Raw genomic sequence first — 23,878 nt, forward strand, 5'->3', positions numbered from 1 at the left:
TCCTGAGTCGACTATCTTTTGGAATCCTGTAGTATTGAAGTCCAGTGGAATTTCTGAAGTTATTAAAGTAATCAGAGACACAACAATTGACAGGTTTGTGCATTCTAGAAGCAGTTTTTTCTCTCGTATTTTTCGTTAGTTTACATGTTGGACAGTCAGTCTGAAAATGGAAAGTCCACACCGATAGCACCTGCATCGGCCACTGCATCCTTTCTTACATCAGAACTTAGTTACTTCTTGGCAGCTTTTTGCAATTGAAGGAAGATCAATCCAATGGGTTTTCCCATTTTCCGTTCTGCTCACACCAATCTACAGGACTTGGTAAACTAGGGCTGGAATCCATGGTTTGACCCCAGATTATCCCTCCCTGGTAGACAGATCTCTTTGGATGTTGCTTCAGAGATGCTTGGTCGGGTGGAATAGACATGTATGGCCTCTGTTTTGGAGCAAAAATGTCACATCTTGCCTCATTGACAGTTGTCGATGTACTTGAGCGGTCATACAAGGTCACCACAAACCTCTCAATTGTGCTGTATGTTTAAACGCCTCGTGCTCAGTTTTGTAAAAGTAAATGAAACGTCATCACCAACCTCCCAAGTTTGCCAAGCTGATTTCTTTCCTTTGCCGCGAAATGCTGAAACAACGTCACAGCCAGTGAGCGCATGGGGAAAAAAATGGCATACCACTGGCCCGAGAAGGGCCAATGTTTTCCGCAAGCTGGTGAACTGGAATCCAACATTTTAACTCCTTGACAAAAGCAAGCAAGAGTTGATCAAGTCCCATTTCCTTCAAAGACATCATAACAGAAATAACAAGAACAACAACATCAGTGTCATTTTGTCACAATACTCATAGCATGTACAAAAATACGAGTGTCTGCTTCCTCATAAATGGTTGCAGGGTGAAATATCGTCGAGGGACATTGCTTGGTTAGTTAGAACATTTTCTCCTTTGGTAACAATGACGATGTTTGCAGTACTTGTGCTAGCCATTTTGTCAGCAATAAAGTTGAATAGCTCTGTCTTGTTGCTGTCATGAAGAGAGCCTTTCCACTTTTTTGGTGTTTTGCTGTTTCCAGAAACTCTTCTTCAATTTCCACTGCCCCTTTTGGATCTTGTCTCGGTTTTCAGACTTGGTTGTCGGTAGACATCAAATACAATGCCTATTCTTCTGTACTTGGAATAGTAAAGCTTGAGCTTTGTAAGTATATCTTCAGTGGCATATTCATGAAAGGTCTTTCTCTTTGGAGCATAGGCATTGTGGAGTCTGCATTTGGTTCAGAATCTGGCGAAGTAACCTTGTTCTTAACTAGTCATCGACCTATGGTCTTGCTCATGGCTGAAGAAATCTATCTTGTTCTTTGTTATTGGCTCATAGAAACGGGAACTATCTTCTTTCTTTAAACCTTCCACGAATAACTTGAACTATTCTTTGCGTGGTGCGTATATACCATCTCTGCTTTGCTGGGATCAGCAATGTTTTTGGTATCTAGAGCCAAGAGATCGGATAAAGTTTCTTCAAATGGGTTGCCCATTTCTTCTAGTACAGCACACAACCTTCCTACTCTTTGTAAGAAAACCTTTTGACTGCTACTGGTTTCATCATGGTGCTTGTCTTTGCAGCGTTCATCTTTTGATTCATAGTTGGAAACGAGACGGCTCACTCCTCGTCCAGCTACCATCCATCTTCTAAGTGCTGATTCGTCCTCTGTAAGGCCAGTAGCACCACCATCATCTTGAAAAGATTGATATTAGGTGATTGGTATTGTTTTAGAAAATGATATATAAATGTGATTCAAGACTTAAAAATAGAATAATTGTTTTATTGCTATAGGACTTTTATATATGGTAATTTAAGATGACGACACTCGATATTTTTTACTTACATAAATATCAGTACCATTGATAACTGCATTATTCTGTTCATGGGCATGATCAATTGCCAGACCAGAGGACGCTCTTTCCAATTTGTGCACTACTTTCCTTGCTTGAACTCCTCAGCTATATTAGGATGATTCTCTTACTACTCTTCCCAGTAGGCCGAGGTAGTTGTGATTTTTTAATCGCCTTCGTAGCGTCTGTTATGTTATCCGCAAGTACATTTCAAATCGACCACGTGATGCCAATGTTGTACCACGACGACAAGTTTTTTACACCACGTGATCAAAATTCAGTCAAATTTTAATCATGTGGTGTAAAAAAACTTGTCCTCGTGGTACAACATTGGCATCACGTGGTCGATTTGAAATGTACTTGCAAATAACATAACAGACGCTACGAAGGCGATTAAAAAATCACAACCACCTAGGTCTACTGGGAAGAGTAGTAAATGGACATCGTATCTCTGAGATGAATCGTCAGCGAGAGTGCATAGTTAACATTGTTGGCAAAAAAATAAGGTAGCAATTCTGCTAATGATTTCCGATAAAAAATAAATAAAACCATCTTTTTTTCGCGAGGGTAGCATTTAATAGCCAGTGGCTAACAAACCTGTGGCCCTCATTCGGTGATCGAATTGGAATTTAGTAGTTGATTTTTGCGGAGGAAGGAAAGCCGGGGAACCCGAAAAACCCTCGAAGCACAGGAGAGAACCAACAAACAACTCTACTCATATACAGCACCGAACCCGGCGGGACTCGAGCTCATGTTGCATTGTGGCAGGCGAACGCTCACGCCGCTACGCCACCCATGCTTCCCGAGCAGCAGTAAGGGGGACTCGCGAAGCGCCGGCATTGCCAAAAATCACAAATCGAAAAACACCAGGGGGGGGGGGTGGGGTTTTTGGAGCAGTGACGAGGCCCTACAGGGGGTCTTGCGCGATCGGGTGGCAGCGCGAAAAGTCCCTTACTGCTGCTGTGTTGGGTACCGCAAACGGAGGTTAAGATATTTGTTGGATATACGATGCATGAATGTAAAAAGTTCGCCAATGACTTCTGTGTGATTTGTATAAGATTCAAAGTTAACATACCTAAGCCCAAGGGTTTCTGGTGTTGTGGTAAAAAAATGCAAATAGAAGACGACACGTCAGTACAGTGTTACGAGTGTGGTAAAAATATTCGTAATGCCGTACCAAATGCTACCAAAGAGCAGTATTACGCCAATGGAGGCCGTAAGAAGACTCCATACAAAAGAATAAAATACTTCAGAGACTGGATGAGTCATATCCAAGGTTTACATCCGATATATTTAAGCGACGAAGTAAAGAAGAAAATCATAGACCATTTAGAAGAGCCAACCCCACAAAGCCTACGGAAGACATTGAAAAAATTAAAGCTAGGGAAATATTACAAAGCTATTCCCTATCTTTTGTCTGAAATTACCGGTAAGTCTATTCCCGAGGTTTCTGATATGACAAAAGCCGAGTGGATGTTTTGTCGGTTGGATAAGGATATTCCTTATTACCCTGACGTAATCTATGAAATATTTTACAAAATTGACCCCAACCACCCCCTGTTAGGATGGATTCCAAGAAGATAGTGGACGATTACGTCATATGTTTTCAGCCAATCAAAACCTTCACAATTTTCCTTCACATTTGTGAAAACGTTTCACATTTGTGAAATAGATTTGTGAAACTAATTTGCATATGAACCAGACAGCCGGCGTTCAATATGCAAATAAAATCCTGTCACGCTCTTTTCGAAGCAGATGTTCAATGAGCAAGCTTTCTTTGAAGCTCCTTTTTTACCTCCTGGTAGATCTTTTTGCGAGATTCCTCGGAAAGATCTTTTACGACTGTTTTTTTATTCCTTATGTCCGTCTTTAATTTCTCGTACTTTTCCTCTTCGGCCAGAATAAGCGAGAATTCTACGTCGTCTATCTTTCTGTCACGCAAAGCCTTTGAGACAAGATCGGTAATTGTATTTACTTTAGCCCTTGACAGAGCTATTGTCGTGTCATGCTTGGATATTTTGCTTGACAACTGTTTCATAATACCCGTAGCAACAGCTGAAATAATACCACAGGCTGCCCCAACGCCAGCCAAAGGAACTCCAACTATTATTCCCGGTCCAGTAAGCGAAGTAGCAACGCCAGAGCCCGTCAACACAACAGATATGGACCCTGAAGTTATCGCAATCTTATGTAGCGTACTCCGGGCTCTAACGTACTTTTTTCTAACTTTTTCATAGTGTTTTGTCTGCCCTTCCAAGTAAGCCAGGATTAAATTTGCTTTATTCAGACGAAAGTTTTCGGCGTTTAGTTCGTTAGGTGTAGTATAGGGAACATCTGGGTACAACTGAGGTGCTGATGGTATAACATCCATTATATATACTAATGTACGACGCTTTTGGGAATGATATCGAGGAGCAGCCACATCACGACAACCGGGATTATGTCAACTGGAGGGGCTTTAGGAAGATGTTTCCGCATGCAGACCCTAGTAAGTTTGAGCGTAGACCCGATGGGATTTATTATCAAGGCTCCAGGATGTACAGCAATGCAGACTTAGAGCCAAAGGCGACCGCCGAGCATCCTAAGACGGTAGAAAGGCAACCTAATTTTCAAGAGAATCTATTACCGGCAACCCAGAATTACCCATTTTACGACAACAAAGGTGAAGCGAATGACTTTGCTAAGATGGTTACCTCCTTAGAAATCCCCGTGGGTCCTACGACTTTCAAGACAAAAGTCAGAGACATCTTTAGAGAAACTGCCATGAAACATACCTCAGGGAAAGAATCCAGAGAATGGTTATCAGGTCCCAACATGCGGTATTGGCCGCAGCAGTTAAGCTTTGCCGTCTGGGCTGCTACTAAAGGATGCGGTATAGCCGCGGATATGTTCCATATTCCTTTCCTGCGATTTCATGTTGCTTTTACTATTCGTAGGATATTGTTTGAGTTAGGAGCGCCGCTTCCTAGTGACACTATCTTTAACCCGAAGGATAACAAATATGACAAAGTCGCATGGGAGCGATTAAGGAATGAGTTTAAGCTTACCAACCCTGATTTTCGCAACAAAGAGGGTACCGCCCATGGTTTAGGAGAGACTTACACCTATGCTTCGTATGTTGGTGCCAGCATAGAAACGCCGGGCATGGGGTATCCTAGCTCTTACGAATTCTCGGACTTAGGAGGCAGCGGAACGAAGGGTAATTTAATTTACTACATAGAAAGCAAAGAAAAGTATCCTTGGGCGCCTTTCTTTGCCGCAAAGGGCATTGGTCTAAAGAATCTCGCAAGGATTAATCGAAGCATCGAAGCCTTTGTCTACTGCATTCTAGGGGCCCAGGTTAGCACTCGCAGCCCCATCGTAGATGCCTCCGGTGCGTCGCAGGAAACGCAACAAGTATTCCTTGTCCTCTTCGAAAGCGCTGTTATCGAGAATGAGATATCTAAGTCAGTTCAAAGATATCAACTTGCGGTGCAGCAATCTAAAGTGCGGCTAGATTATGCCTTGAGTCCTGGTTGTTGGTTAATGCCAAGTAATTTGGTTATCAACGCCGATTCCGTCGTGGGATACAACAACAAGCTGCAGCGAGCAACCAAGGACATGAAGTTTGGGGTGAACGACGTGAACTCTGACACTCTTAGAAGCATCCCCCATTTCGTGGAGAAGCCTAAGAAGGAGCACGTAGAAAAGCCCGCACCAAAGAACGTAAAGAAGAAGGTCCTGCCTACGATAGCCGAGGAATATGACCATAACTTATTAAAAGCCGGCTTAACAGCTGCAAGCATTGGTCTGAGCTATTATATATGGCGATGAACAACCCCTACGTAACTGGAGTAGATTGTGTTTATACGACTTACACAGGCGAGAAAAAATACACCCAAGCATCTTGGGTCGATGTCACGGGTATGTCCGTAAATTTGAATTATTTAGGTAAGAAATTGATCCTTTGTAGTATTTGCATTGGCACGAGCAGCCACGCCAACGTCGGCTTCAGGTTCCTGGATGACAATGGCATACTGCAGCCTATGAGAAGTAAGACAAACAACAGGGAGCCCGTACATTTCTCTGTAGAGCCCCCCGCCAACAGTGATGAAAATTTATCAGTTTGGACTTTTCACATGGTTGCCGATTGCCATGGGAAGGTGAAGCTACAGATAAGAGTAGACGATACGGGAAAGGTTACGGTAAATAGCATAGAAAATCAAAGAGATACGGCTTATAATCACGCAACCATCAGCACTCTTACGGTGGTTAGTCTCTAGAAGGTAACTTTGTTGCCTGCCCCTTCAAACGAAGGGGACTTGTCCCCTGTAATATATGAATCCGCATTTAAGTGAAATGCGCTACGTTCACTATTTAGACGTGAAGGAGTACAAAGGGCATAAGTGGTTTGATACGGGGATGTGGGTTAAAGTTGGAGGACCTGCGTTAGTCATTTGCACCATTTGCATTAACACGGGAACGAGCGCGAACGTGGGGTTTAGGCTCGTTGATGAGAATGACGAGCCTTTGCCTCCCTATCGGACTTCCTCGAACAGCAGAAGAGCGGTCCACTTTTCGATGGAGCCAAACAAAATTAGCTTAGAAGATTTAACGCCGGTCGCGTTTCATATGGTAATTAATTGTAAATATGCTAAGTTACAAATATTTCCCGATGATGGTACCAGCGATGGGTCGGCGTTGGGCAACGTAAGGATAAATAGCATAGGCATGGGTAGCAATATTACCGACGCGGTTTGGAGCCATAAGCCCATTTCCACTATAAGCGTGTTGCCGCTAGTTCCAAATTATCAAGGCGGTGCGAATACTATCTTTACTTATCCCCAGTCGAGGATACCTCGGGCGCCCGACGACGATAAGCCCCCAGTAACGTACCCAGATAAGATTAACCCTTCATCTTCTTCAAGAGTACCACCCCAATAGCGACAACCAAGATCCAAATGTTATTCCCCACGAACTTCAACAGTTCTCCGCCGGCCCTAAGTGCCAAGGAAACAACTGAACCCAGCAGCCCAGGAAGACCGGCTGCCATCTTTTTTCCCAAGTCCGTCAGCCCACTGCCTAATTTCTTTACGCCTGCACCCGTAGCCTTAAGCGCGGATAGGATGACACCTACTACGGTGCTAATAGCGACCGCAAATGCCAGCGGAATACCATACTTCACCAGAGCTCTTTTTACCTTTTCCTTGGTGGTAAGCCCCAATTCTCTTTCCAGGTTTTCCTTTTGCGCCTGTAATTCCGCAACCCTTTCCTGAAGAGTCTCTACTTCCCTTTGAGCTGCTTCCCTTTCCTCTTCGGGACGAGTTTGGTCCGCAACTACTTCTTGCTGCCGCTCTATTTGCCCCTCCAGGTCTTCGACGGCCTGTTGAAGTTGTCGTATTCGTTCCTCCGCCACTGCCTTGTCCACCATTACTTGCCTTTCTCTGTCAACAGACTCCATCAATTCTTTTCCCAGGCGCTGTAGTTCTGCGTCTTTTCCCGCCGATTCATTCAAAGCAGCCCTTAGCTGATTTCTTGCGGCGCTTTTTTCTTCCAACAGCTTAGAAAGCCTAGCTCTAAAGTCTGCAATTTCGGCGACATGGCTTTCAGTGGTCAACCTACTTTGTTTCATGAATTCGTTTTCTAATTCTTCTATACGCCCCTGCAATGCTTGGTTTTCCTCCTGGACGGCATTAAAGTGACTATCGACATTACCCCCTTTCTTGGTTGCTTCGTTGAGTTGTCGCCTAAGGTCGTTGATGGTTACCTTATTTTCCTGCATTTCCTTTTGAAGCGCTTCCTTTTCAGCTCTTACCTTTTGCAAGAAGCTCACCAAGCCTCCAGTCGCGTCGCTATCTTTTGGAAGTTCTTCAAGTTGTTTGCTTTTTTCCTCTTCGACGGTCTCTAATTGTTCGAGTCTTACCCGCTGCTCTTCTTGTACTTTAATTGCGGATCTGAGGACATCTTTGTAGCCAGGGTTCGAAATACCTCTAATAAAGGCCCTTTGAGCAACTTTTGTTTCCTCTTGAGTCAAAGTGCTTAGCATCGTCAAGTTGGGCGTTCCCAGCGCATTTGTGACTCCTTTTGGAAGCTGGTTGTTAAGCAGGTGGGAATTCTTCCTTTGATACAGGTTGTACCATTTTTCCCTACCCGATTCTCTAACTTGAACCTGCCCTTTGTCTCCTATTTGGAAGTCCAAAGGAGCCAGGTTTAGGCTTGGGTATCGCTCTCTTAGGTCCTTGATGAGGTCCGCTATTAAGTCCGATCGCACGCCAAGGGATTCCATTTGTAAGTATTCTGGAATGGGCGTGTGGGGGTTCTTAGACCTAAATTTATCTCTTAAGGAACGCATAGCATCGCGGGCCCTGACGCCATACTTGCTCAGCAATTTATCAAAAAGGCCTCGGGGGTCTACATTGTCATCAGGAAGCAGGGTTTCATATTCTTCATCGTTAATATCGACTTGACCTTCTTCGGTAAGGGGGTCAAAGTCTTCGACTTCCATTATATATGATAAGCTCAAAGTTAAACCCAAACGTATTACCTAAGCTGGTTGGAGGTCTGAAAGCAGAACGCACCTTTCACCGGGTTACATTCACACCTTCTAGCGCAAAGCCGGGGGAAACCCTGTACGTAGGCGTACCCCGCCTAACGAATAACCTAGTATTGGTTCCTGGTACCTTGGCTTTAAGGTTTGACCTAGCAATACAACCAAGCACCAAGGACAAGCGCTATAGCGTCAATAATGTGGGTAGGAACCTCGTTTCTAAGATGAGAATCAAGTTCGCAGGGGAATCCCTCTTGGATTTGAATAGGTACGATTTGTACACCACGTATAAGGATCTGTGGCTAACAGCCTTTGACCGTGCACAAAAGATAGAGCAGGGAATTGGAAGCGTTATTCTTCGTCAGCTTCGCAGTGAAACCAACCCTGCGCCTACGGATTCTGGCGACGCAACGGCAGTAGCAGACGCAACAGGGGTAACGACCGCCTATGGTAGCAAGTACGTTATCCCTTTGGACTTTGAAGTGATTACGAGTCATGGTGTGTACTACCCCAGGCAGTTATCCGAGTTACAGTTTGAAGTAACCTTGGCGGACACTACGAACGTCATAGGAGGCATGGACACCGCAATCAGTGGAGCCGTGGATCCCTATTCTATCACCAACTTAGAGCTGCAGTACGAGACCGTGTACAGCGAAGATCTGGCACGCAGCGCTGGCATGGAATATAGCGTCGGAAAGGCATTCCTTTACGACCACGTAGTAATGTACAAGACGTTCAGCTTCCTGGATAAGACGGATGAGGTTATTAACCAAAGTATTAACCTCCCCCGAAGAAGTCTCACGGGGCTGATGTTGGTGTTTGCCAAACCCTACGAGGCCGGTAAGCGCGACTCAGAGGCCTTTCACAACCCCAACATTACTAACGTAGGGGTCAACATAAACGGGGTTCCAAACAAGGTCTACTCCCAGGGAATAAAGCCCGCAGACGCGTACAGGGAGGCAAAGCGTAAGTTTGGCGACCAAATTAGCCCTGAGGAATTCTTTAATGATAAGTACGCGCTGTGGATCGACATGCGCACGACGAACGACGAAGACCTACATGGTCAGGGTTTACGTCTAGTAAATACGCAGGATGGCATAACATTGGAGATCAAACGCACCAAAAACGCCAGTGCGGGCGACGGCGACAAAATAAACTGCTACGTCTTTGTGGTGTCTGACGCGCAACTGAGCGTAGAAATGAACCAACTTAAAAGTGTTACCTATTAAGGTTAAAATGTTTCTTAGATATACAATGCTGCAAATATTTGAAAACAACGGTACGAAACTGCAATGCATAGTGCAAGGCGATAAACTTTATTTCAAAGCAAAGGAGGTGGCTTTGGCGTTGGGTTATGAGCGCCCTAGAGATGCAATTAGAGCACACGTATCTGAGAAATACCAGAAAAAATGGGTTGATCTACAGGGGGCTGCGAATCACCGCCCCTTTACTACACAACCAAATGCCGTGTTCATATCCGAACCTGGTTTGTACGAACTGATATTTAGCTCCAAACTACCCAAAGCTGTGGAGTTTCGTGATTGGGTCTTTGAGGAAGTCCTACCCGCGCTGCGTAAGACGGGTAAATATGCAATAGACAAGCGCTTCGACGGTCCAAACAAGTTGGTATTCAAAATAGAAAATGAGTTCGACTTACATAAAAAGGTAGTGGACTACATCCGCAGGTTTTACCCCCAAATGCTCATAGCCCCTGGTCTAGGTGAACTGCAGGATTCGGTTGGCAAACGTATAAAGTGCTGGCAGAAAGGATATCAACGCGGTCAACCCGACTTAATGATCTTGAATGCGCATACACATTACTGTGGATTCTGCATAGAGCTAAAGACCCCGAAAGGCAACGGCAGGTTATCTGAAGATCAGCAACTACTCTTACAGAGGTATGAAGAAAACGGCTATAAGGTGCTCGTAGGCAGCGACTACGACGAAATCTGCAGGGAGATCACTGCGTATGCTGAACACCTACGAATTCCCTGCAGGTGGTGTTGTAAGGTCTTTAAAACCTCGGAGACTTTGGCAACACACTTAAAGATATTTCATAGAATATATGGACAAGGATAAATTTAACGAGTTAAAGTTCATCCAAACACACTGGAAGGATTTAGGAATAGGGGAAATCTACGAGATAAAGAATTATGTGGTCTTCGAAGACTTGGACCGCCTGCGCTTGGTCTTAAAGAATAAAAAAAGAACATACACCCTTTGGGCGCCCGATAGGATAAGGTACGCCATCGAAGGGCAGGACGTTACCCATGTTATGAGTCATGGTAAAAAGGATGGCAGGTGGGTATTTGACGTAGTCAAGTATGAGCCTGAGAGTCCTCTGCATTCGTAAGGACGTCTGCTAAAGTCCGCTGCTCCGCAGAGCACCAATGCCCCACAAAGGATCCTTCGGAGAATACCCTGTCGCAATGAAGGCAGGTGTATTTTTTAGGTGCTTTGGGAGTCGTAATGCAGTCGGCAGGTAGTTCGCAAGTAATACAGTCCATATATTGAAAGGGTAATTAGAATGCCTCCCAGAAAGGCAGCTGCGTAGGCTAGCATATAACATACCTCAAAAAAAGATGTCTGATAACGTTGACATCTAGGTTAAGTCTTTGTTAAGACACTGGGAACCTCGAAATAAAGACACCCAATAATGTTAACAATTAGGTTAGATCTTTGTTAAGGAATAACATACCTCAAAAAAAAAAAAGATGTCTGATAACGTTGACATCTAGGTTAGATCTTTGTTAAGACACCCGGAAGCTATTTCAAAGAGTGTCTTAGAATGTTAACAATTAGGTTAAGTAATTGTTAAGCAGTTGAAGATATGTTCTTCTTCTCTGACACAACCACAGCGATCACACTCCTGCCTCCAATACTCCCTTTTAGTCCACGGAACGCCTTCGGCGCGTTCAAAGGAGGGGAAAGTACGGACTATTTTCTTATGGTAATCTATGCGATTCCTTAAGTAATCCTCTTTATGCGGGCAGCGGCTCATCAAATCCGCACATTGGTAGCAATCCACGCCTTCTAAGTCGTAGCTCCTAAAGTGGAACTTATAACTTAGTTCATGCGTTTTCCGGTGCGTTTGAAGACGTTGTCGACTACTAAGTATCTTATTGCAGAAACCACACTGCCTGGTCTGATCACAAACTCCTCTCTTTAAGTGTTGCTGCATTCCCAAAGGGAATTCCTTATTGCAGCCCTTACAAAGTATGCAAATACGCTTGTCCTGATGTTGTCGCATCTTTTGAACAGTACTGAAGTCCTTACCACAATCCTTACAAACTTTACTCAATTTCTTTGTGCAAACACCATTACGGACATGGTATTGTAGTCTTTGCTTGGAGCTAAACTTCTTTTTACACACCGCGCAGTCCATCTATACATAACAGTACGATAACCACTATATAACATCTTAACAAAGATCTAACCTAATTGTTAACATTCTAAGACATCTTTATTTCGAGGTATGTTATTCCTTAACAAAGATCTAACCTAATTGTTAACATTCTAAGACATCTTTATTTCGAGGTATGTTATTCCTTAACAAAGATCTAACCTAATTGTTAACATTCTAAGACATCTTTATTTCGAGGTATGTTATTCCTTAACAAAGATCTAACCTAATTGTTAACATTCTAGGGGGGATATTGAATGAAGTCCTTAACGGACTCCTTAGCCCACGTCGCCATCGTCAACAAGGCGCCAAACCGTTCTGCACGCTTCAGGCCGCACATTTCATCGTACAATTCCTGCACGCGCTCTTTTAACCGGTTTATCTCCTCCCTTTGCATTTCTATGGTGTCTTTTTTATCTTTTGCGTCGGCTACGATTCTTTGCATTGCTTCCACTGGTTCCATCTATATATGAACCCAGATCACATACCTTGTAACGCTCTGATAGTAGGACCCACCGGCTGTGGAAAGACACAATTTGTCGTGGAGCAGCTATTAGGACCCTTTAGATACCGCTTCGACTATATCGTGCTATTATGCCCCACCTACAGGAATAATGTTACCTGGGAAGGCATAGGCAGGAATGATGACGACTTCTTCGTAGATATCTTAGACCCCAACGAGTTATCCAGCCATCTTAAGTTCTGGCACAAGCAATTCCCTAAAGATACACAGACTTTACTCATACTGGATGACATTGCCTGTGGGGATGACGTAAAAAAGCGCACCTCCGAATTGGTGAAGCTTGCTTTCAGCGGTAGGCATGACAATATCAGCGTTTGGTTACTCTCGCAGCAGCTTACCAGCGTCTCTAAGCCCTTCAGGGAAAACATAGGCTCCCTGGTCGTATTTTATACTCCGAGCAAGTCAGACCTGGAAACCATCTTAAGCGACTACGGCGGTGAGATAAGCAAGGAACAGTTGCATGAATACATGCGGCATTTAAAGACGCATCAACATTCCAAGATGATCTTTTCTTTGAGGTTTCCTTATGACGTTAATGTATATGGAGATTGAGCAGCTCTTAGATGAAGTCCCCACACAGTTAGACGAAAGTAACCTCAAGGAACAACTCAACATCCTTGTGTCTTCGGGGAAGTGTAAAGAAATGATAGGCAAGGAACTTACCCATGAGCAAGTTAACAAGTTGTCAGAAGAGGAAGTTAAGAAGTTCCATAAGAGGTACGAGGCCGCCCTTGCAAGTAAGACCACGGACGCCGTCGCAGACTCCGCTATCCGACTTGCGACTAAATTGCTTGGACTTGCACTGCCCATAGACGATGTGGAGCAACTGCGGAAGGACATTAGCGAGGACTATGTCATATCCCAAGAACTTAAGATAACCTGCGAGTGGCTGTCTTTGAAGTGCGGTAAGTTAATGGCAGTCGCCTCTGCGGCTTTGCACGTAGCTCAGCATGTCGACTTGAAGGAGGTACTGGTGTCTTGGAAGGACTTCAAGAAGGATAGAGAAGTCGAAAAGGTCTTCCAGGCAGCACTTGCTGATGATCAAGTCGCCTCAAGTACTTAGTCAAGTCATTGTCAAGTCGTCCTTAAGTCATTCTCAAGTACTTAGTCAAGTCATTGTCAAGTCGTCCTTAAGTCATTCTCAAGTACTTAGTCAAGTACTTAGTCAAGTCGTCCTTAAGTCATTCTCAAGTACTTAGTCAAGTCATTGTCAAGTCGTCCTTAAGTCATTGTCAAGTACCTAGTCAAGTCATTCTCAAGTACTTAGTCAAATCCTTCAAGTCCTTAGATATAAATGAGTGAACCAGAGTCGAAGGCAGAGCAACCCGAGCAGAAGATTACCAAGGCTAAATCTCCAGGCAGAGTTGCCGCGGGGAAGAAGCTCGCAGAGATGAACAGGAAAAACAAAGCCAAAAAAGAAGAAAAGGTGGAGGAAGAGGAATCCTTTATTAATCCTGGGTACGTCATTGGCGCGTTAGGAGTTGCTATAGCAGCAGGCAGCCTTTACTTACAATGGCGGGCTACGAAAAAGGTAGAACCGCCAACATATCGCGCACCTGTGGAGGTTAGAAAAAGCAAAATCCCTGAAATGGAATAACCTTCTCGCTTTGTAATATAATGTCAACCGCGTTGTTGAAAACTGTTGAAGAAGCAGCTATCATTACTTCTATTGTTGCGGGTATTGGCTGGGTTGGTAAGAAAGTGCTCAAAGAAGACTTTACTGAAGACCCAAGCAAGAGCTTCCCTAATTTTGCTAAGATGACCGCTGCCGTAGGCGGGGCTATCATGGTAAAGGATTACCTACGAAAGGAAAAGTACCTGCCTAACATATAATGGTTAGCTTAGTCGCAGGTGGAGTCATTGCAGCTTTAGCATTTACAGGGGCTAATTATGGTGGTAGATATCTGGATAAATTAGTTAGCGGTGATAAAAACGCAGAATCTAACGCCGAAAGGAAGAGGCACGACTTAGCGCTGGAGCAATATCAAAGGGACGTGGAGGCTTGGAATAAGAAGAGACAAGCCTACCGGGATTGGTTGGACAAGAACTACCAAGACAAAATGCAGGCGGATAAGAACTTCGAAAATACAGACTACGCCTTTAACCTTTATGCGCAGGCGCATCCCGACTTTAGAATGAGAAAGCCTCAGTTTAAGAATTACTACCAGCCTTCTAAGAAACAAAAAGATAGTGAGTTGGTATTCGTGGGAGTTGCAGGGCTGGCGGGAGGCGTGACCTTGGCGTATCTAATATAATGATCGTCTTTTTGGAAAGCGACAAGAATAACTTTACCACTTGTCTGAATCCTCCCATCCGCGCGGAAAGGGTTCGGTTGGTTAGTTGCTCTTTGTACAATTCTTGGTATAATTTAATTAATGGCTTTGTCATCGGAACTTCCGGCACCAAACCAAAAATACCAGATTCCCATTACACCCCCATAACACTGGCTAAGGAGCTAGCAAAGCATGGATATACTCTTACCACAGGATTACCCCATGAAATGAAATTCAAGAAAAATAGTGGGAGCGCTAATTTAAAGGACAGTTCATTGGTAGAACTCCTAGGTCTTGCTAGTACCACGATAAATAGCGGCAGTACATATGATGTGAAATGGAAAGTCGCATCCTCTTACGAAGTCTATTGCGACTTGGTTCATAGTTACAACAATGGAGAAAAGTCTTCTCTTATGTCTAAGTTTCTGCCCAAAGGTAATCCATTTGACCCAGTAGAATACACTCCCATTTCTTTGAGCTATGATTTGTCTAATTTGGTAGAAAGCATAAACATCACCATTAAAGTGGACGGAAAGACGGTGGATTTTAACGGACGTAAGATCAATCTCGTCCTGGAATTCATATAATGGGCCGCGTAGAGGACAAACTCAAAAGGATTTACTATGGGCCCGAAGGCTATTGGAAAGGAGCGTCAGCTATTAAGAAACTCGCGACCGCGGCCAGGGTATCAGAAGAAACGGCTAAGAACTGGCTAAGAAAACAAACCCTCTGGCAGGTCTATCTTCCCGTGCCCAAGTACGTTCCCAGGCCCAGCTTCACCGTAAATGCCCCCAACGAGGTTCATCAGGCGGACTTACTCTTCTTGCCGCACGATAAGGTGAGAAAAAATGACCTATAGGTACGCTTTGACCGTAGTTGATATCGCAAGCAGATACAAGGACGCTGAACCCATAACCAGCAAGGATTCTGGGGAAGTCGCAGAAGCCCTAGGTAGGATTTATAAGCGCGTCTTGAAATGGCCTAAGCTGCTGCAAGTGGATGCGGGGACAGAGTTCATGGGCGTGGTTACTAAGACCCTGAAAGACCACGACACTAAGATTAGGAGGGCCAAAGCTGAGTACCACAGGGGTCAGAGCATCGTCGAAAGATTTAATAAAACCTTGGCCGAGCGTCTCTTTGGGTACCAGTATTGGAAAGAGCTGGAAGATCCCTCCAAACGCAACAGGGAATGGACTCAGAGGCTCCCCCAGGTCGTCGCGGCTTTGAACAACGAGGTGGCCAGGGCTACGGGAATGAAACCCAAGGATGCCATAAAAAAGAAACACGTGGAGCACAAGTCCTACGTCAGAAGTTCGAGGGCGGTCGGACTGAAGGAAAAAAAGCTACCCCGCAACATAGTGATCAGATACCTCTATCAGCCGGGGGAACTCGAAGGTGGCAGTAAGAGAGCCACGGATCCTAACTGGTCTTTGGAAACGTATGAGATTTCGAAGTCCGTCACCAAGGAAGGGCAACCCGTGTTGTATTACCTAAATGGCCCAAGTCGTGGATTTGTCATGGAAGAGCTGCTCATAGTCCCCAAAGACTCAGAGTAGCGCAGCACCGCGCGCCCGATTACACTCTAGGCATGTCAGCCTTACGTTGCCTCTGCAATGGCCGCGTTTGTTGTTGATACGATCCACGGAGAACTGTTGATCATCATTTGGGTCAAACCTCCATAGTAGAGGTATGTTACATTTGGCACACCTTGCGCCTTTCTTATAGACGTCGTCCACGCATAGGTCGAACGTCATATTTTTTTCTTCGTCGTGTCTTTTGTAGCGAAGGAGTTTCTTAGCAATGTTCTCCTTTGCTACGTCTTCTGGCGTCTTATCGTAACGCAGTTGCGGACCCCAGGCTCTTTTCAACTGTTTGGCATACTCCACGCGGCTTACGGCGGTGTAGATAAGGTTGCTCCAACACAGCCGCTGGTCTATGATCCATAAGGTTTCTTTTATGGTAAGCCCTTGCGCGCTGTGGACTGTCATGCAATAGCCTAAGCGCCAGTCTGGATGGGAGGTTATTTTTTCCACCTTTTCTATGGGTACCCAGGCTTTATCATGCGTTACTGCGTTCTGCAGTTGGATGTCGGTACCAGGTACCCAGACGTCTCTTTTTTGCATGCGGGTGTCGTGGGGTTTATAACAAACAGGTACGGGATGCGTAGGGAAGCGCTCTTGGTGTATTTTGAGTAAGTCTTTCTGTATGCGAGACTGTGCTGCGCGTTTGCTGCTCAGCACCAGATCCTTTGGATGCCACGTGTAAAGGAAGTCTTCGTATTTCTTCGCTCGTACGCGTTTGCGCAGCGTCTTGCATTGGTCGGCGTCACTAAGGCCCCTTAATTCCGCTTTCAGGTTTCTTACTTGATCCTTGCTGCGGTAGTCGGTGTTAATTTCCTCCGCATGGTCTACGAACCCCTTTAGCCATTCGTGGGGCATCTCTCCGGCTATTGGAGGAGGCTGGCAGGGATCTCCGGCGAATATTACTTGACACTTTCCACGGAGGAACTCTACGAATTCTTTGAGGATTTCCAAAGGTACGGTGCAAATCTCATCCCAAAGTATCACCGGAGGTATGTCGTGGATGGCTTGTGGTACACACTTTTGGCCATTCCAACGAAAGAAGCTGTGGTAGGTCTGCGCGTCGTGGCCCATTTCGCAGAGTTCTCTTTCCAAACGATGCGTTGGCGTTAGCACCTTTAAGGCCGGAAAGAGTTCTAACACACGCGTAGTCTTACCGCTGCCTCCCGTACCGTAAAGGTAAGAGAAGCGTTGGTAGGAAATGGGGTCCTTTACGGTTGGCATGGGCCTCATTGTGGGCATTACGACGCCCCAAGTATTTTCTCCGTGATATTCTACGCGTTCTCTCCAGGCTTTTATTTCTTCGTCTTTGACGCGCCATTGGCCACTTTCTGCTAATTCATCGTCGGTGTAGAATTCTTGCATCTTTTCTAAGACGTGCGGTTTCACGTACAAGGAATCGGTGGCTACGCGCGGGATGTCCTCTTTGTCGAACCGCAAGAGCATCGCAAGTAGGTTAATATGCGCGTAGGCTAACATGCTGGCATGCAGATGATAATACTGCGGTCGATGGTCTTGGTAGTAACACAGCGCATTCCATTTGTGTAGTTTATCATCTACGAGGTAATCCCATTTCTCCACGGATACCATTGTTCCTTCATCATGTGCGCGCTTAATAAGGAAGATTAACTCACCTTCGTCCGTTATTAGGCGTCGCGGCATATGTTTCTCGCCCTCCTTAGCGCCCTGCGTGAATTTACCTATGACCACGCGCGCTGTGGGGTTATGCTCAGGTAACCACTGCGTAAAGGCGCTGTGACAAAGTATGGCTTCATGCGCTGTGTATTTTAAAAGTTTACGCTCTTCAAAGAACTTCAATAGGGGTATGGGTATCCATTCTTTCTCCTGCAGGTGCTTCCCGTACCACGCGTAAATTATTGGATGTAAGTCTTTTGTAAATTTCCAGCTGGTCAACCGTACGAACCCAGTTGCTGGGGCGTCATAGCTGCCGTCTAAGGACACACGAAAGAACTGTGAGTCTGGATGTCCGTAGCGGTCATAATACTCCTTACAATCCCCCAATCCTTTAAAACTTGCAGGGTAACAATGTTTCATGTCTAAGGAGACGTATTCGTTTTCGTCATACTCCATGTTCCACAGACCTCCATGACCGTGTTCTACGCAGGCTTTGGCTATGTCGGCGAATTCCTTAGGCGTGGACTTCCATCCGTTCCTCTTCTTTGCGGCTAAGAAGTCCAAACTACGAGAGCTAAGGACCTCGTCTGAGAAGTCTTCCCCTAAGGTTTCACAGGCACTTTGAATGCGTTGGTGTTCAATTTCGGGGCGGTAAAGAGTACCATCCTGCGTCATAAACTGACTTCCCTCCGCGTCCATCAACCAAACGGAGTTTTCATGAACTAATTCTGTCAATGGTGAAGCTTTATAGACCTTAGTTTCCTTCTTTTTGGGGAACCTAAGTTCTCGCCAAGCGTGTCCATTGTGTTGGTAAATGATTATGGGGGCACCTCTACCTCCGTATTTGTGCGTACCTGGGTAAATGAACCCGTCAGTGATATCTTTTACGTGTATGCGGCGTTCTAAGGCAGTCTCTAACTTCTTGATGTTGTCTATGGTGGCTCCGGCCTTATGTGTGTCTTTTTCCCATTTCCTGATGGCTTCTCTTCTCTTTAAAGTTAACTTACCACCGCGGGTGGAGTCCTCAAAGAACTCTCTTACTAACTTCGCAACACAGTTACCTGGATGTCGCATTGGTTTGAGCTTCTTAACGTCGGGCTTCTTAATCTCGTAAGCACCGTAAATGACCACAGTAACTGGATAAGCGACCTCGTAAAACATCATGTCAATGCCTACCAATGCTCCCGGGCGCGTATTTTCACTTAAGACAAACAGGTCCTTCTTACCAGACGCCCGTATTGGATTGCGCCCCTTTTCTATCATCCACTCACCGTCTAAATACTTTATAAATGTTAACTCCAAACGGTATTCACCTTCGGGCATTAAGTTAATTATTCTTTCTGCTCTTTCTTCTGTCATCGTCTCATCTGTATCTCCCTCCATGAATGTTGTGAAGGCAAAGTCGGCGTCCAGGCGATCCAACACCTGAGTTCTTAGCTTACGCACAGTTTTGTTTCGTATGCTCTTGATGGCGTCCATCTATATCTAAGGAATATCTTAACCTCCGTTTGCGGTACCCAACACAGCAGCAGTAAGGGACTTTTCGCGCTGCCACCCGATCGCGCAAGACCCCCTGTAGGGCCTCGTCACTGCTCCAAAAACCCCACCCCCCCCTGGTGTTTTTCGATTTGTGATTTTTGGCAATGCCGGCGCTTCGCGAGTCCCCCTTACTGCTGCTTTCCCGACTTTGATACAGTCTCTTCCTCTAAAGGAATGAATCAGAGTTAAAATAGCTAGCACCATAGACATGACCAGATCCCGGTAGCACAATTGCGGGCTTTCTTGTTTTCGGTTTTCACACCAGCTTTCAAAGTCAAGAATTTGGGAATTATCCCTTGCAACATTCCACCACAGGGTTCCCACTTTGACTTATAGACCGGAAGTAGTCAAAATCATTGGCGAATTTACCCTTTCTGATCAAATGTGTCATTAAAGTATCATTTATCTAGTTTTAAAAATGTATCAATAACCAAACATTCATTTTTACAACAAAAGAGTTCGATTTTTATAAATATGTTCAAAATGGCGGCCATCTTGGAAATTTGGCCATCAAATTTCTCCCCTTAATCGAATATATCAAATAATTGTATGTCATTCGTCTTAATATTTTGGGGAGCCTGGGAACTAGTAATGAAGTCCATATTTGGAAGGTATGTGAGTTTTCCCTCGGTCACACGTTAAAACAAAATGGCGTCTCGTAGATCGACAAGAAGCGGCAGAGTGGCAAAATCTCCACCAAAATATGTAGATTTTGCCAAAGATATTTATCTCCCTTCTTCCCCTCCAAAAAAAAGAGGCCGAAGACAAAAACTTTGGAAGGTGGACACGATTTTAAGGTGTGAAGATGGCCAAGCATTCGTGAAATGGCTGGGTTACGGCGAGGAGTACGACAGCTGGGTCTGCCTTGCAGACAATCCTGAATTGGCGGGCTTTATATCTGCTAATTCGGGAAATCCATCCAGCAGTGCTTTGGCAAATGTAAACCTGCCTGCCCTTGACCCAGAGGAGCACGAATTTTGGCTTGTCAAACACGCTGTGTTTGATGAGTTGAAATTCCGCTGTACTCCCGAGCAAGACACTGGTCTTGATCGGTGGGTACAAGTGAAAGTTCCCTTTTCGAAGAAAGCTTTTTCGTCTTACCTCGACAAAGGAACTTTCCCTCTAGCCAAGGAACGAGAACTTGATTTTTCGGGTGCTCCAAATATCAAGTTCTCGTGCACTGCTGATGAGATTTCATCCGTTTATGGAGCAGATATATTGTCTCGCCAATTCGATGATTCTAGCACAGTTTGCGAGGTGGACCCATCCTCTAGATTATATGTATCGTGAGGATATGAACTGAGGGAGAATTTCGACCACAGCTCATGTCCTCGTTGTACATATCATTTAGAGGACGAAAATAAAAGACCAACACTGTGTTCTCCGAGGAAAATAGTACTGCCTCCCATTGCATACCTGCAAGTTACATTTTAAAAAAGAAGAAGAAACCTTATTCACACTCATGGACTGGTAAAGTAAATTTTATTCCATTTCTATAAATAAGTTAGTGAATAGAAGTAAAAAGGGATGCTTGTCAAATGTATATGTATAATAGAATGGACATGTGAAAGATTAAATGAATGATCCAGCAAATGAATAAATGGTTAAAAGACTAGAAAGAATACGATGAAAAAATGGGTACAGTAATCAGATAAATAATAACTAGAATACACTTTTATATGATAACCTATTGCTCACTCTTTGTCATACTCAAAACACGTTCTCAGAAAAATACGAGAAAGGTGATACTTGCATGGCAATGGCACAACTGAAAGTTTTTTGGGAAAACATTTTTTAAGTCTTTTAAATTAGTCTTTTAAAAAAATAGACCACTGAAGATTATATACAAACCATTATCATCTGTTAGACTTTTTATGCAGCCAGTATTATTAATTTGCATGTATTACTGCAAAATTCATAGTTCCTTTCGGTCTTGCTATCGCCTTTCACTTCTTGGCATTTAGTATTCTCCCCAAAAACGTTTTTTGAAATAGCAGTATACTTCTAAAAGCTGAAGAATACCTTGGGTGGGGTTATCCTGGGATACTACAGAAACTGTTACTCTGTTCGTATCACAAACTACCATTATACAATAAAGTTATTGATGATATTTATATGTCATAATGTATTTTATTTTCAATTGCAGTAGTAACTGACTTTGGATGAGTGAATCAAGAAAACCAAAATAACAAAACACACACACACACACACACACAAAACAGATCAAGCCTCAAGGTCATCATCAAGGTCCATGGTTTGAAACAACCAAAACGGCTCTTTTGAGAGCCCCCAAATATACAAAAGTGAATGGTATTACATGCTTCCAACACTGAGGGTTTTGAATAAATGCTAAATGACCTTGCAAACACAAAAGATTGATTTTAGTCCAATCCAGGATAATACTCCCCATAATAATCAACTTTATTCGATACTGCAATAAAAGTCTTTTCAGGTTAATTTACAATATCAACTTGAATCATAAAAATATAAATATACATGTAAAATATTTAATACTCTCTTAAAGGTAGACACTGCTTTTTTGAAGTTGGTAATGTCTACTATGTTTTTGATTTCCTCTGGTACACTGTTCTAAATCATTGCAGCTCTGTTGTATTTTTGCAAAATAGGATTGGATTTCCAGCTGAATAACCAGCAAAATTTCCTTTTTAAAAAAAATCTCTTATTCCTAGGAGAAGCAATTTCATTTACAATTCCAAAATCGATATGATATTTGTTAAGGAAGCCCGACAGTTCCATGTCTTGATGTTTTTTTTTCATGATTTCTTTCAATTTATAAGAGCTAGAGCATAATGGTATTGATGAAGATAATTTATAGTCTAAATAACTATATGAAAATATGTCACTGTAAATAGACTGAATATGAGAACCATTAACAACTTCAGGAGCTATGTGCTTGTACCTATCTAGATAGGTAGCTTGCTCTTCCTGGTTTAGCTGTTTTCTGTGTCCGTTCCTTATCTTGCAACTTTTTCCAAAGTCAATTAACATTGGCAAATAATGCTCACCATTCTGGTAAATGACCACGTTATCAGACATTATATCATTGTGTAAGTACCCACAACAATGAATGTGATGTATTCTTTTAGCAAGTTTATTGAACAGGCAATGCCACTGATCTTCATTGAGCTCAAAAGCTATTTCCCCATTATTATTGCATATTGAGTATAATGTTATTGATGTTTTCTGTATACCATAAAACTGAAATACAATCTTCAAAGGGTGTTTGTCAACACTAACACCAACAAGTGATGGAATACTTTCATTACACTTTTAAGTTCAATAGAATCCTGGCTTCATGAAACAATGCTCTTTTAAGTTCTTCAGTGCTCTGCAGGATATTCACATTTTTAAGATACTTTACAGCCACATAATTCCCCTTATACTTACATAACTTAACAGTTCCAAAAACACCACAGCTAAGGACAATGTCTTTTGTGCCGTCAAATTCAGTCTGTAGCAATTCACTGGGGATAAAAAGTGAATTGGGCAACACACCAACAGATGTTTTATGTGATTGAGTTGAAATGGCTCTATCTCTTTCTGCTCTCTGTGATCTCCATTCTTTGTAATAAGTATTTGCAATCCTTTCAGCATGTTTCCTCTTTCTTGTTTCTAATTTACATAGATTTTTCATTTCTTCAACTTCTTTCTCCAAATTATGTTTGTTAGCAATACACCTTACACCACAGTAAACGGCCATGCGCACGCTATTGGTATACAATCGCGTAACAAATTTCTAACGCTATATTTTGCATATTTTCTCAAAAACTACAAAACATTCGTCCATGAAATTTCACAGAAAAAATCTGCAGTTCATGTGCACCTTAAAAATAACTTGATTTTGCTTTAAAACAAAAGGTTAAGAATTTAGAGAGATAAATAAAACAGATATCATTAATTGTGAAAAAAACGACTGAGGTAAATTTCGAATGAAATCTTTATTTTCTGTCATTATCAAAATTATTTTGTCGTGTCCAGGTGCACATGAAATTCCCTACAATTGTGGAAACTTTCAACAGCTTAGGGCTCAAACTTCCAGAGAAAAGTTGAAAAAACAAGCGTTAGAATCGTTTGGAAAATAGCAAGAAAATTCACCCGCGTTAAAACATGCCTTTTTACCAAATCAAGAATAAACTTTTCACGCATATCGTCCTTATCGTGCCTAAAAGTATCGCACCTATCATCCCAAAAGTTCCGTACGTATCGTACCAAATATTCTGAATCTTTCGCCCCAATTGTGCATTAAGTAAGACGTGCCTATCGTCCGTATCGTGCTTCATTCATCCGCATTGTTTATGAACAAATCATACGTATTATTCCAAACAACATTCCGTGATCAGAACATTTCGCCTATATATATGTTCTTTTGGTTTTTTGCTTTTCTCCTTATTGAATTACTGAGACAATTTAATATCGAAATTTTCAATAACATATATGCTTACAAATTATTCTATAACTTTTGAAGAGTTAACGTTTGATATTAATT

The 23,878-nt window shown here is 43.4% G+C and overlaps 1 protein-coding gene across 1 annotated transcript; it reads right to left on the bottom strand.

The window, feature by feature from the left end:
- Nucleotides 1-265: 265 nt before the first annotated feature.
- Nucleotides 266-8,376, bottom strand: LOC116305167 (uncharacterized). Its single transcript, XM_089034073.1, has 3 exons — nucleotides 6,975-8,376; nucleotides 1,451-1,734; nucleotides 266-436 (listed from the first exon to the last, which is right to left on the bottom strand). The coding sequence occupies exons 1-3, from the start codon at nucleotides 8,374-8,376 to the stop codon at nucleotides 266-268; spliced, it is 1,857 nt and encodes a 618-aa protein (XP_088890199.1).
- Between the last annotated feature and the right edge of the window lie 15,502 nt (nucleotides 8,377-23,878).

This window comes from Actinia tenebrosa, unplaced genomic scaffold (assembly GCF_029948245.1).
Source record: "Actinia tenebrosa isolate PJP-AT-01 unplaced genomic scaffold, QUT_ActTen_1.0 PGA_scaffold2__45_contigs__length_23673736, whole genome shotgun sequence".
Classification (NCBI taxonomy): domain Eukaryota; kingdom Metazoa; phylum Cnidaria; class Anthozoa; order Actiniaria; family Actiniidae; genus Actinia; species Actinia tenebrosa.

Excerpts from the sequence above, each read along its gene's own strand:
- LOC116305167 (XM_089034073.1), bottom strand. The coding sequence starts at position 8,376 with ATGGAAGTCGAAGACTTTGACCCCCTTACCGAAGAAGGTCAAGTCGAT. Across the intron at positions 1,735-6,974 it reads ATCCGCGCTTAAGGCTACGG|ATGATGGTGGTGCTACTGGC; the intron begins GTGCAGGCGTAA and ends AATCTTTTCAAG. Across the intron at positions 437-1,450 it reads ATCCCAGCAAAGCAGAGATG|AGGCCATACATGTCTATTCC; the intron begins GTATATACGCAC and ends GCTCCAAAACAG.